This window comes from Gossypium hirsutum, chromosome D12 (genome assembly GCF_007990345.1).
Source record: "Gossypium hirsutum isolate 1008001.06 chromosome D12, Gossypium_hirsutum_v2.1, whole genome shotgun sequence".
Taxonomy (NCBI): domain Eukaryota; kingdom Viridiplantae; phylum Streptophyta; class Magnoliopsida; order Malvales; family Malvaceae; genus Gossypium; species Gossypium hirsutum.
In genome coordinates this window covers 11460186-11474696 of record NC_053448.1, presented here as the reverse complement: position 1 = coordinate 11474696, position 14511 = coordinate 11460186, and the positions used below count along the sequence as shown (strand labels likewise).

The window sequence follows — 14511 nt, the reverse complement described above, 5'->3', positions numbered from 1 at the left end:
TTTTTAGATGTGTAATTATCACAACTTTTATTAAATTATAATTACTTTTAAATGTATAATTATCACAACTTTTATTTTACTTCAACTTTTTTAACTAATAATTATTAATTAAATATTATATTTATTTTAAAAAGTAAATTTAGTAATATGATGAAAAATAAAGAGTTTTTTCGTCAGTTCAAAAGTTTTTTTAACTATAAGTCATTGTACTTTTTGAAAATTGAGAATTTAGTCCCTGTACTTTTATTTCATAAAATTTTGTTCTTCCACTTTTTTTATTTCAAAATTCAGGTCCAACTGTTAACATTGTTAAATTTTTTTTTATTAATTTTTTTGCTATGATATTTTTGAAATAAAACAAATCACTTGACAGCCATGTAATTAAAAAATGATATTGTAATTAACTTGAATTAAAAAATAGATCAATGTTAACAGTTGGATCTAAATTTTAAAATCTGAAAAAGTAGAAATATGAGTAAAAAATCTTGTAAAAAAAAAGACATCTTCAAAATAAACAAAAACCTTTTCTTTTATTTGCTAAAATTAAGTTATGGGAGTGGCTAAATATTACCAATTGAATTAATATATTACTAACATATATATCAAAACACGTGTAAAAAAAATACTCCTTTCAAGCGTATCATAAATATGACTTCAGTTGAAATGATAAAGTTAAAATTAATAAATTAATAATTTTTATATTATTGTATTTTATCAATTGAGTTAGTCTTGGGAAAAAAAGTTAGTATAGTAAAGATATAAATATAGGTTATAACTTATAGACTTGTCCATGGGTCGGGTCAAACCTGTTCGAAAAGTGGAAGAGTTTGGGCAAAAGTATAAACTCAAAAAATAGGCTTAAACAAAGAAATAAGACCCGTTTTCTAAACGGGCCAAGCCTCGAGTAATTTTTTTACTCGGGCTTGGCCCAACCCAAATTTGTAAAAAAAAAAACTGCTGTTGTTTTTCTAATTGTTTTGCTACTGTTTTTTCATTGTTTTGCTATCATTTTGGTATTATATTGTTACTTTTTTGTTGTTATTGTTTGGATATTATATAAATCTTGTTTTATTATTGTTGTTAGCATATTTAAAGTATTATATTTTTTAAATTTATTTTTATATAAAAAAATTTAATACAACAGGCTAGGCCCAAGTCTAAAAAATGAGTCTAAATGTTTTTACTTGGCCCGGCCTGGCCACTTATACGTATGTTGGGCCTTTGTTCCCATGCCCGGGCTGTTGAAATCTTAAACCCATGGTCCGTAGAATGGTGATGAGCCCAATTTAGTAGTTGATTCGATAGAATTGTGGAGGATGACATTTTCTAGATTCCAAAAGTTCCTCTTTATTTATTTATGATTACATCAAATCATCACAAGATTCTGGTTGGAATTTGAAATATCAACAACTAAAAATAAATAAATAAAAACATAAAGAGAGAAAAGGGGGTATGTCCGTTGCTTAATTTTGCCGCGGTCAGTGAATTCATTTGCTGACCCCACGCCCCCCACTCTTTTCATAATTTTGCACTGTGTATCAAGAAACAAAAAGGTAGAAATCCCGTGAAAACGATGTCGTGTGAGCCCACGAAACAAAAACATTTCCTAACACTTTGGAACCCTCTCCCAACATAAATACATTCCAAACTGAACCCTACATCCCCAATCAAGGTCAAACCCGACATTTCCCCAAACCCCCAGCCTTTTGAATTTTTTTGCGGAGAGAAGTGGAGGCGAAGATAATAACTTGGGGAACAGGTTTTCTGCGAGTTCCAGAAGATCACAGAAGCAGATTTATATTTTCTTTTTTATTTTTCTGTATAAATAGAAACAGAAAATTTGAAGTACATGATAATGAAATCCCCGTTTTATGTCTTCACTTCACGCGCTCTAATCTGATCTCTCCTATTCCCTCTCCTCGCGCCACCGAATCCTCCGCCGCTTGCGCCTAGGGTTTCTTCTTGAAGGATTATATTTTTCTTAGCATCCTAGTAGGTAATAAAGCTCTCTTTTCTTTTCCTTTTTCGCTTTTCTTTAATGATTTCTTTTATTTCTTTTGAGGTTTTTCGTTAATTTTCATCTTTTTTTTTCCAGTTTTTGAATTAGCTGGTGTACCTATGTTATATTAGGGATCCATTGCGGTTTTTCTCGTTCATTTGTTTTAACTTTTCTCTGCTTCCAAACGGAGCCTTCGCAAAGTAATCGAGTTTTGCATCGTTAACGTAGATATCCCTTTTTAATTCATCAAATAGTCAAAGTAGATGATTGACAATTGTCAATTTAGAAGATATCCTTTTTCTCCTTTTCGTTATGTTCGGTTGCTGTTAAATTAGGTGGAATTCTCATGTGTCTGGTAGCTTTGTTTTGGTTTCAATTTTTCAATTAGTTATACTTATATGGGGGCTTTAATTTATCTACACAATTTCATATTTAATTTAGCTATATGCTTTCTTATTCAAAATCAGCATATAGGTTTTGGTTTTACTTAAAAGGAAAAAAAAAATCTTTTTGTAGCAGTATAGCTGAAGTGCTGAATAAATGTGTGTATTTGAATTTAAGATTGTTTGGTCTGTTTTACTCTTCTTCTTCTTCTTTTTTTCCCTTTTACAATTATCCTGGTTGTTGATTTGAGTGATTGGCAGAGGGATCACACTAATTTTGGCTCACGTATGGATTTAGGGTTTGGGTGGTTGTACTTAGGTCCCAGCTCCAATTAGGGGCAGGCGTAAAATATTGGGGTTTCTAGCTGGTTTGATACAACAAAAAGTTAGCAACCACAAGTTTAATTGAGTGGATCTTCTCCATTTCATTGAAATTAGAATGTTATCACTTGTAGCAACAATGAGATTTTCTTCTTCCCTTCTGTTTCCTAAGAAAATGATAGATACGGGTTTGTTGACTTCATCTTCTTTTTATTATTATTATGCAGAGCCATGCCGACTTTTACTGCTATAGCTTTGGATAGGTTAATAGAACCTGGAGCTTCGAAATCTGTTGACAAATCTGGTCCTAATATGAAACCAACTATTCCCAAGCCAAAGCTTATACCCAATTCAAAGCTGGAGAGGATGAATAGTACATCAGTAACTGAAAGGAAGATTAATCATCCCCAAATATCGTCACCTGCCCTCTATGCTACTCCTGAGGCAACTCCACTACCCGATTCACCATCTTCTTTTCCCCCTTCACCTTACATCATCAATCACAAGCGTCGTGGGCCTCGCCTTCTGAAGAGCTTTTCTGAAAACAATGTATCATCTCAGAAGAAAACCATTGAAGAAAGTGAGGTTAATGGGAAGGCGAAGCTGACAGAAACCAAGTCTGTTGATCTATCTAACGATGGTTCTTTTAATTTTAGCATTCATGAACCTGATGAAGAGGGGCATGGGAATGGTGTCAATAATGGTCCTATTAAAGTAGAACAGGCGAATGGTGTCCATTCTGGCTCCATTCAAGATGAACGCAGGAATGGTGTCCATGATGTTGGATTTGGGAGCAGTAATGAGAAAGTTGGAAAGAGCCAAATGAATAATGGTATGCCCAGTGATATTGCCAAGGTAAAGCTTCATTTGTTGAACTTGGACAGATATGATGAAAGTGAAGATTTCTTTGATCCAAAGGAATCAATGAGTGCCACAACTAATACCGATGTAGATGATGATATTGGGGCAGAAATTGCTGCGAGGCTTGCTACATCAGGGGTAGAGTTTTTTGATGCTTGGGACGGTATGTAGAGTTTTGTTTTCATCTGAATGTGATCACGTATAACTGCATATATTTAAATATAGGTGCTTGGATTTTTTGCTAGAAATTAATTTTTTTGCATGGTTGCGCTTATTTTTTTTAAATATGATGTAACTCAGGCTGTGATAGTATGATTGTGCTAGCCTTTCTTTAAATGCCTTGTCTCTTGATTACATGATAACTAATGACTTAACAGTGAAAGTCATGTTATTTTGGATATTTCTATGTTCATGTGTGCATATTTGTGTATCCCAGCTTGCCTGGAACCTGAACATTTTTGTTGAAATATTGAGAAATATGAAAAACTTTACCATAGGTAGTGCTTCATTTAGAAAAGGGCTGAGTGCAATGATTTTTGTGGCTTTATAGAATTTTTACTTGGATCTCTTGTTTCACTCAGAATTATCCTCTGAGAGTGGATCACAATCCATTCATCGTGACACTGAAGCTGAAGCACGTGAAATAAGACTCAGCTTACTCATGGAAATAGAGAAGAGGAAGCAGGCAGAAGAAGCTCTAAATAAGATGCTACATATGTGGAAAAGAATCGGCCAAGAGTTAGCTGTTGTGGGATTGTCACTGCCTGCAGATCCTATTGATGTGACAGATGATGAGCTGGTGAATCAAGCTGAAGAACTGAGGCAGCAAGCAGATGTTGCACGGTTTGTATCATTAACCGTTGGAAGGGGAATTGCAAGGGCAGAGATGGAGATGGAAATGGAAATGGAAGCTCAAATTGACTCAAAAAACTTTGAAATCGCCCGATTGTTGGACCGACTACACTACTATGAGGCTGTTAATCAGGAAATGTCTCAGAGGAACCAGGAGGCTGTAGGTGAGTGCTATATCCTTATTTCTTAAAGTTGCATAACCAGTTGTTTGGGAAAAAAGAATGCAGGACTTCTTTTTCAACTAGTTTCTTTAGTCTGATTCTCTCTGTTGAAATATGCAGCAAGCTGTGGATTTACTTAAGAATATGATGCAGTATGTTTACCTTATTTTGTTCTGTTTCATTGTTTTGTACAGAGATGGCACGGCGAGAGAGACAAAAGAAGAAAAGAAGGCAGAGATGGGTATGGGGTTCAATTGCCACTGCAATTACCCTTGGGACAGCAGCCTTGGCTTGGTCTTACCTCCCAACAGGTAAAGGATCATCTTCGGGTAATGTTCCTCAGGCCTCTAATCCTGATGATGCAGCTAAGTGATTACTATTCAATCAGTAGAGCTACGAGAATCTGTCATCGTTGGAGAGAAAATAAGATATGCTTACATTCATTCCTGTGAATAGCGGTCCAAACTGCCATGAGCGATCGGAGGATGTGCAGTACCATCAATAATAGTTTTTGAGTACTACTAATTGTTCTGTTCCTTGGCAGTCTGTGAGTCGATACATTTTCATGTGGTCTTTGTTTAACCCAATTTTGGCCTATTGTGTGCGTTACGCACGTAAAACCTTCATGGATTTGCTTTTAGGTCTCTAATCGTTTCAGGCATTAATCTTTTCTTGCAAGACTCATCAGTGATAAAAGCACGGCATGTGTGAAATTATTAACCTGTTGATTGAATGAAATTTTGTTTGGGATGTTCCGGCAAATGTACGATCTTTCAAAAGTAAAATGGAGTTATAAAAATGGATTAGCTTCGGGGCCAATTCAGTTCTAAATATAAGTGATTTGAGATTTTGAAGTAACTCCTTTCTCTACAAAATAACAAATGTAATTTTTGCTAGCAATTCTAAATTCTCAAAGATGTCTGGATTTTTCTTTCCCTTTAAAGGAAAAAAGTCGTATTTCCTTATATGTAAATTCCACGCTTAGACACAGTGATACCCTAGAAATGCTTTGGATTACCTTCCCATTTATCAACAGTACTTTGATTTCCGTATTTATTTCTATATACATAAGCATAAGCCGAATTGTTTCTTGTTGAAAGCTGTATTTAACAGCAGCAACTAGGCTGGACTTGTCTCACACTCTGGTTGTGCTCTGCTGAATTCTCAAGTTGTTTTGAACCGTGAGGGTTTCTGAAAAAGACTACGGGGGAAGAGCCCATGGATCGTGCGAGTATCATGGCATGGAATTGTGAAAGGCTTGGACAAACTTTGGCAATTCTAGCTCTACGAGAGCCTCGGAAAAAGAATAGTCCCTCCATTGTGTTTCGGATGGAGACCAAACATAAACGATCGAAGGTGTTGAAAATTAGGAATAAAATGTGGTTTAAGATTAATTGTATGTTGTTTCGGTTGTAGCGTGTAGAGGCTTGGGTCTATGGTGGTCAGCTAATGTGACGAGCTTTACTCCTTCAAAAAACATTATCCGCGCACACGTGGAATGGGAGCATGATTAAAGATGGTTTTGTTCTTTCATCTTCGGTGATTCCAACAGCCTTACTGATGACTGTAAAATCATGGAATGCGATCTTTGAGGAGGTTCCTTACGTGGTCAAACTATGGTTTCAATGATAAGTTCATATAAGAAACACCTAATAGATGTCTCTTCAATGAAGCATGGAGAAATCGTTTCGCATGAGGAGTTGATTTTGCGGAACCAACTATTGCATCAAACGCTGGTCAAACTGTGGTTTCAACGATGAGTTCATATAAGAAACACCTGACAGATGTTTCTTCAATGAAGCATGGAGCAATCTTTTCCCATCAGGAATTGATTTTGTGGAACCAACTATTGCATCAAACACTGTCCAATCCTTTTATTTCCCAAGACTAAGAAGAAAAAACGGTGGAAGAACTTCAAGATAGATGCTGGATAAGGAATGTGACAAGATGGTAAAAGACAGCTGGACGGCAACTTCTAGGAGTTCACAAGGGGATAAACTTCAAGGAACATGAAAATTTGGCAACACCATTTACTGGAGCTGTAATGCTATAAGAAGCAAATGGAGAATGGATTGAGGATGATAAGGGCGTTGCGTTGAGCATACAACAATTACTACTTGATTTGTGTGCAAACAAAGCAGTATACTTGTTTGCGATGGAGACGATGACAAAGAGCTCGTTAGAAGCCGCTCATGCTTCCAAAGCATTTCAGTTAAAATGACTAAATGCAGCTTAAAGATTATAAAGTAAGCCCCAAACATAATTGCATTAACCAGTCAATGATATTTGGGGTTCAAGGAATTCATGTTTATGTTTCTCTTTTGTGCTCTGTAAAGACAAATAGTGTCAATAGTTCCAAATACATTGTTTTCTTATGCCAGAGCTTGTGATGACTAAGCATTTCTGACAGTTTGAAACTGTTGAGATGGAATCAAATGACTTGTATTAATAAAACTGGTTTACAACGCAAATACATAGTCTATCTTTCATCCTGGAGCCAATATTGTATCACATATGTAAGAAAGCCTAGGCCAAATCCAGCACAAGCCAAAAGAACAATGACCCTTACCCACAGCGAGGAGCTAAATGCTTCCAAAACAACAGCATCCCATGACAGGTACCATAAAACTGAGAAAATGGAACCCACCACAGCACCCACAAGAATTTGATTCATCGTATGAAGCTTTTGTGACACTCGAAGCCATGACTGTAAACCAGCAACTAGATTAGATGCAATTTTCACAAGCTTCAGAAATCAAAGCTTTTTTCTACTGCTAAAACAACCAAGACTAATCTTTTTAATATAGTTTTCAGAATTTTTACTTACAAGATATGAACCAAATGCCAGAGCCAGAACGGAAATGCCCACTGAAAGTGCATTATTTCCTAGCCATTCCAATACTGTGAAATACCAAATACAGAACTACGTTAAAAACTTACGCTCAGTTTTGGCAGTCTAAAGCGAAAGTGAAAGCAAGGGCCTACTCACATGAAGCTATAGCGAAGACGACAGTGAAGAATATGGATTGGGCATGAGAAGATGGCATCCCAGGGTCGGACTTAAGGCCGGCCACTGGCCGCTCCTGATTCAGCAACCGTTTCAGTCCAACTGAGAGCACCGCATTCACAATCGACCCCATCGCCATCCATAAAGCCTCCGCGTCATGCCTCCAAAGTATCACCCCACCAAACAAAGCTGACACCAACCACTTGCTCTATCACCCAACAAACCCAAAACCTCCATCTCAGTAAACATGGAAAGTATTACACGCCCAAATAAATATATCCAAATATATAGAAACAAATAGACTCACCAGACGATTCAAAGTGGACTCGAAACCTTGAACCCGCATTGATCCGTCAATGAAACCTTCTACTTCTTGTTCAAGCGCTTGAATCCCATCGTCTCTGTCCCTAGACTCCTTTAACACAGAAGTTTTAATCATAGTTCTTGAAGAGTCGCGCACCCCAGTTTTGTCGGTCAAAATTCCTCCAAGAGAACTTGTTTTGCGGGTTCGGAGATGGAGGAAAAACTCTGGGTCAAACGATTTAAGAAGCTTAGGTGAAGAATTAAGATTGAATTTGAAGACTAGAGGGTGGGAAAGAGTTGAAATCGGAGACATGTTTTTGGGAAGTACTAGGCCGGAGGAGGATGATGAAGGGAAAGGAAGTATGGAAGAAGAAGAAGAAGAGAAACATTTCATAAAAGATTTAATTTATTGAAATTGAAGAGAATGTGTGGAGCGTGGAGAGAGAAGAAATTGTATATTTTGGAGGTGTTTGGAAGAGTAACAAATGGATGAGAAAATTCCAAGAAGGGGATCTCTTTAGAACCCTAAGTTATGAAGTGTTAGGTGTGGTGAGAACGACACTGTCCCATCTCCGACAAGATTTTCCCACGTGTTATAACGTTTTTGATGCATTTTATATTATTAGCGTAGCAAATGTTTTTTTCGTAATTAGTCATATATATGTAAAAATATATTCAATTATGGAAAACACTAGCTGCATTTTCTAGCTTTTTTTTAATATAATTATTTTCTTTTGGTTAGATGGTTTTGTCCTCAAGTCTCATGTTCAATTCTTCTCTCACTCATATTTATATTTTTTTATTTCATTTTATTTTAAGATTTTTATATTTTTAATTAATATTTTTAACATATCAGCTCCTTTAGTTAAATAATTAAATAATAATAATTTCATCCTTGACAACCAAATTCAATTCCCCTTTTATAAACACATTTCTAATTTTTATTTCATATTATTTTCAACTTTTTTTAATTAATAAATATATTATTTTCAATTTTTTTATTTTTAATTAGTCTTTTTAACTAATAAAATCAAATAATAAATATATTTTACATATATCATTATGTTAAAAATATTTGAAATTAATAACTCCTTTATATATAATATAAGCATCAACTAATTTTTTTATATATTTTTCTTTATATGTCAAATATTTATTTTCTACACATATTGTGGGTATGATGATTTTTAATTTTATAAAATGAAGTCATTATTTCAAATATAATTGTTATTTTTATATGTAAAATATTTCAAATATCATTATTTTTTCATCTACATTTTTGGTATGGTATTTCAGATATTTTTATATGTGAAATATTTTAAATACACATGCAATAATATATAATACTAAAATTTACTACACTCATGATATAGATTGAAAAATAAATATTACACATATAAAAATTATATTTATTAAAAATAATAATATTCATATTTATTATTTGATTTTATGTATAAAAGAGTTATTAATTAAAAATAAAAAATTTGAAAATAATATATTTATTAATTAAAAATTAAAAAAAGCTTGAAATACCATGAAATAAAAATTACAAATGTATTTAGAAAAGGAGAATTGAACTTGAGTCTTAAGGATGAGATTATTATTATTTAATCATTTCACCAAAGGAGCTAACATGTTAAAAACATTAATTAAAAATATAAAAAGCTTAAAACAAAATGAAATAAAAATAAATAAATGTAAGTGAGAGAGGAATTGAACTTGAGACTAAAAAAAAAAAACCAAGCGAGCATTCAAATAGCTGTCCTACATTCACGAAAGCACTTTTTCACTCTTTCATATACTAGAGGATTTCACTTGGAAAAGAAAATGTTCCATACTAATGGATTCGGACCGTGGGTTTCCACTAGCATTTAACCATCTAACTAAAGGAACTAATTATATTAAAAAATTCAGAAAATACAATTTAAAGAGAAAACACGTCCAACTAGGCGCACTTTTTTACTCAACCTAAAAATGGTCTATTTCCCTAATTTTTCAAAAATCGACCTATTTAGCCAATAATTTTTGTTTTGACATATATAGCTAATTTAGTCGTATATTTGCAAGGAAAAGGTGTACTATATATATTTTTAATCAGAGAAAATAATGCAATTTAGGAGTATATCAACATAGTGATTGATATCCATAAGTTTTGGTTTACCGTGGAGAGGAAATGGGGAAAATAATGGTAAATGTTTAATAAAAGGTTTTAATGTAAATTAAAGATTTTAATTTGATATATTCATATTGATTTAATGATTATAAAATGGTGTAAAATTAATCAAATTTAAATAATTAAAGTGAAACCTTTCCCTTTAATAAAATACTAAAACTTGATGTATAAACTATTAATCATTTAAAAAAATTATTAACAAAATTATGTTATAGTAAATATGAGAGCATGCATTTCTATTAATGGTGTAAGGTAGAACTAAATGTAGGGTGCATTGTTTCATGTAAAACAAATCTTATATTTTTTAATATTTGGATAAGTATTTTCCATTGTTCGAAAACTTTTCCATCTAAATATATAATGCTCAACCTCCAACACACTTTAAATTTTTTTTATGCAACATAATTTTATTTTAATTTAAATTAAATAGTAGTTAGTAATCAACTTAAATCACATAAACTAATATGTGCACATATATATTTCAATCACAATAACCCTTTTTAGTTGAAGATCCCTTATTAAAATAAAATTTCATTGACTATCAACGATAATTTCATGTTAATTAAGGATAGATTAACAATGTCGATCAGGTGATAGTTAAGCAATGGTAAATCTAAATTCTCTCTGCGATAGCAATGGTGAAGGAGATAGCCCTCCTGATGATCCAAGTACCAAGAAGGTCTATTTTAAGGAATCGGCAGCCAATTCAGAGGATGTGATGGTTGTGGATTGAACGCCAACACCAACCTTGTCTTGGAAGGATATGGTATCAGGGAAAGGTTCTCTTGAATAGTACGGAGTGAGTGGAGTTGAACATGCTGATGGGGAATTTTCTCTCCTTGAAGGGGATGTTAAGAAGTCAGTGGTTAATGGTATTCCTTTAATTGAATTCTCGAAAAGAATACATCAACTTCTTGTCAATGAAATGTCCATTTCAGTAGTTTTCAAGTTGCTTGGAAGAAATATTGGGTTTGTGGCTTTGCAAAACAAACTCTATGGAATTGGGAGACCATCCAAGCCTTTTCAATTGATGGACATTGAAAATGGCTATTTCTTAGCTAAATTCCAAAGTCTTGATGACTATGAGAAAATATTAACACAAGGACCTTGGCTCATTTTTGGGCAATATTTAACAATCCAACCTTAGTCAATCGACTTTAATCCAGTGATACCATACCCCAATAAGGTTCTCACTTGGGTTAGGTTCTCAGGTCTTCCTAATTACCTTTATAAGAAGGAGGTTTTATGGGATATTGGGGGGATGGTTGGCAAAGTGACTAAGTTGGACTTTAACACAAACAGTAGGGCGAGAGGATGGTATGCGCATATGGCAGTTTATGCAAATCTAGATAAACCCTTGATCTTAAAAGTTATAATCAACGGAAATACTCAAAGAATTGAGTATGAGAGCCTACCAGTGGTGTGTTTCTCGTATGGGAATTATGGGCATAACAAGGATTCTTGTCCACATAGTCTAAAAACATCAGCTTCCTGGAGGAGTGGTTTCGTCAGCTAAAACCATACAGGAAAATACGGCGGCTAGGAAAGGGGAGTTCGACCCCTAGATGCAGGTGGAGAGGAGAACCAAATGCACTTCTCGGGAGCTTAACAAATTAGGAAAGTCTGGATTTGAAGAGAAATCATCGAGATCGAGGTTTCATCTTTAATAAATCTATATTTTGAAATGTTGGAGGAAAATCTAGGGAAAGAAATCCCGCCATATCTGAAGAGGTATGGGAAAGAAATTACTAATGGAAATTTAGGGTAGCATCCAACGAAACAATCTTCAGTAGTTGAATGTTTGAGGAAAGAAAATTTAGGCCAATTGATGGGGGCTCAAAATCTCAGCCAGGTTCGAAAACCCAAATTCAAAAGTTCTCTTAAGGGCCAGTTATTTGTTGAACGTAATAATGGGTTGGAGCCAACTATTAAATTTTTAACAAAGGCCAAGGCTGTCAATGATCATGGCACTAGGCCGTCCAATGCTTTGAGTAAGCTCGCTCTAGTTTTCAAGTAAATCTGTTACAATTTTTTCTTCTTCTTCATCTATTTCTACGATTATAATTGTCACAGATGGCGTGGATATATTTCATTCAATCCCTATCGACTTCCAAAATGATAATTTTTTACATTTTAATCCAACTTCTGAGGAGGTGATGGAAGTTGATGTGGCTGTGAATGAAGGGATTTTGGATGCTAAAAATCACATGGCGGTAGTATTTAAAGAGAATACCCACTTGAATTTATCAAGAGAGGCTGTTGGAGACAGTTTGGCCATCTCAAAAAATCATTCCTTACAGTTAATGGTAGAGGGAGTGGATTCAAAGCTTTCGGCTCAAAAGAAGGGTGGAAAATTAATAAAACTCTAAAATGTCTAGGTAATAGGTTCAAGGCATCCAGAAGTTCTCGGGTTTCCTTTGCTGAATCCATGAAAATGGTAGCGGACCTTATTTCTTCAGAATTGGATGGGCAAGTTATTAAGAACTTGCCAAAGGAAGAAAGGGAGCGACCAGAAAATGTTGTCACTAGTCGGTAGTAAGTTAATTCCTTCTCTTTTTCAATTTATTATGAATTTATCAATTTTATCTTGGAATGTGCAAGGGTGCCCGAATGTAAAATTCCTAAGAATTTTTTGTGAGTACAATACAGAATACAAACTGGATATAGTTAGCCTTCTTAAGCTAAGAGTTAGTGAGGCTAAAGCTGATGTTATTATTGCAAATTTGAGTCTGAGAAAATCTCATTGAGTGGAAGCCATTGGCTTTTTTGGAGGTATCTAGTTAGGTTGGAAAGAATTAATTAATGTAGAGGTAGTTGGAAATCATTCCCAATTTATTCTGATCTGCATTTGTTCCATTCTCCAATCACAAGTGATCTTTAACGCCTTTGTGTATTGTAGTCCTGATAGACAGAAAAGAAGTTTACTCTAAAGGGATTTAAGTTTGTCTATTCTGTCAGGGTGTTTTCCATGGATGGCCATCGGGGATTTTAATGTCATGCTCTCGTCGATGATAAAATAAATGGTCATGTGAGAGGGCAGAGATGTCCTTTTTTTGGCGAGTTTGTGGATAAGGCTTAACTTCATGACCTAGGGTTTAAGGGACCTCCTTTTACGTGGCATCGGGGCAATCTTTTTGAGAGACTGGATCAGGCATTGGGGAATGAAGCTTAGGTGGAGTCTTTTCCTAACTATTTGGTAACCAATCTTCCAAGAATTAAATCGGATCATCAACCACTTCTTTTTAATTTATAGTCGGAGTCCACTTTTTTAAAGGGTTGACCCTTTCGATTCTTAGTTGGGTGGTTGAAGCATTCGAATTTTTTAGAGTTTGTGACGAATAGCTGGAGCTTTGATGGTGATATGTCTAATATGATTGCTTGTTTCGCTAATAGACTCAAGGATTGGAATAAGTGTGTTTATGGACATATTAACAATCATAAAAAGTAGTTAATTAATTAGCTTTCCAGTATACAACAGGTCGTGGACACTTCTGGATCTAACTCTCTAGCCCATCTCGAACTGAAGATTCGGGAGGAGCTTGAGAATGTCCTTTACCATGAGGAAATGCTTTGGAAACAAAAATCAAGATGCGAGTGGTTGAGATTAGGGATCGAAACACAAAATACTTTCGTAGGTGTACGATCCAGAGAAGAAACTTCAATCAAATAACTACTTTGCGAAATTCAAATAGTGAGTGGGTTTTCAAACCTGAGGACCTTAAATCTGAAGCGGTTAACTTCTTTTAAAGATTGTACGGAGAAGTACTAGGCCCACTAGGTAACTTGCCTTCAAATGCTTTACCGCGACTTGATCTCGAAGACGTAGAATTTCTTGGAAGATCTACTTCAAATGAAGAAATCAAGAATGCTCTCTTTAATATGGCTCCACTGAAAGTGTTAAGAAGTGATGGCTTCATGCATTGCTTTTTCAAAAGTAGTGGGAAAATATTGGAGAAGCCATTTGTGAATGGGTCAGGAAGATCTTTTAGGGAGGTATTATAGATTCAGAATTCAATAATACCCTTATCGTCTTAATACCTAAAGTTTTGAATTCTGAAAATCTCATGCAATTTAGACCAATTAGCCTCTGCTCAGTATTATATAAGCTAGTTATGAAGGTTATTGCAAACCAGTTCAAGAGTATTTTCCCCAAAGATTATAAGTCAATAGCAAGTGGGTTTCATAACGGGAAGAAGTATTATTGATAATGTTGTAATTGCGCAGGAAGTTTTGCATTCTATGAAAACCAAGAAGACTCTCCAATGGATGGCTATTAAGATAGACTTGGAGAAAGCTTATGATAGGGTGCGTTGGGGCTTTGTAGAGGCCTCACTCAAAGCGGTAAATATCCCTAACATTTTAATACAGATTATTATGTTTGCCATCTCGACGTCTTCTATGCAGGTTTTGTGGAATGGAGTTTCGACTACTAAATTCAAACATGTAACGGG

At 34.7% G+C, this 14511-nt stretch overlaps 2 protein-coding genes across 2 annotated transcripts; one reads left to right on the top strand and one right to left on the bottom strand.

Annotated features, from left to right (window-relative positions):
• Nucleotides 1-1628: 1628 nt before the first annotated feature.
• On the top strand, nt 1629-7031 carry LOC107889781 (uncharacterized). Its single transcript, XM_016814341.2, has 4 exons — nt 1629-1996; nt 2931-3727; nt 4146-4580; nt 4772-7031. The coding sequence occupies exons 2-4, from the start codon at nt 2935-2937 to the stop codon at nt 4948-4950; spliced, it is 1407 nt and encodes a 468-aa protein (XP_016669830.1). The 5' UTR covers nt 1629-1996; nt 2931-2934; the 3' UTR covers nt 4951-7031.
• Nucleotides 7004-8471, bottom strand: LOC107889782 (lipid phosphate phosphatase epsilon 2, chloroplastic). The gene is made up of 4 exons (XM_016814342.2): nt 7892-8471; nt 7567-7792; nt 7405-7478; nt 7004-7284 (listed from the first exon to the last, which is right to left on the bottom strand). The coding sequence occupies exons 1-4, from the start codon at nt 8279-8281 to the stop codon at nt 7057-7059; spliced, it is 918 nt and encodes a 305-aa protein (XP_016669831.2). The 5' UTR covers nt 8282-8471; the 3' UTR covers nt 7004-7056.
• Nucleotides 8472-14511: the final 6040 nt, after the last annotated feature.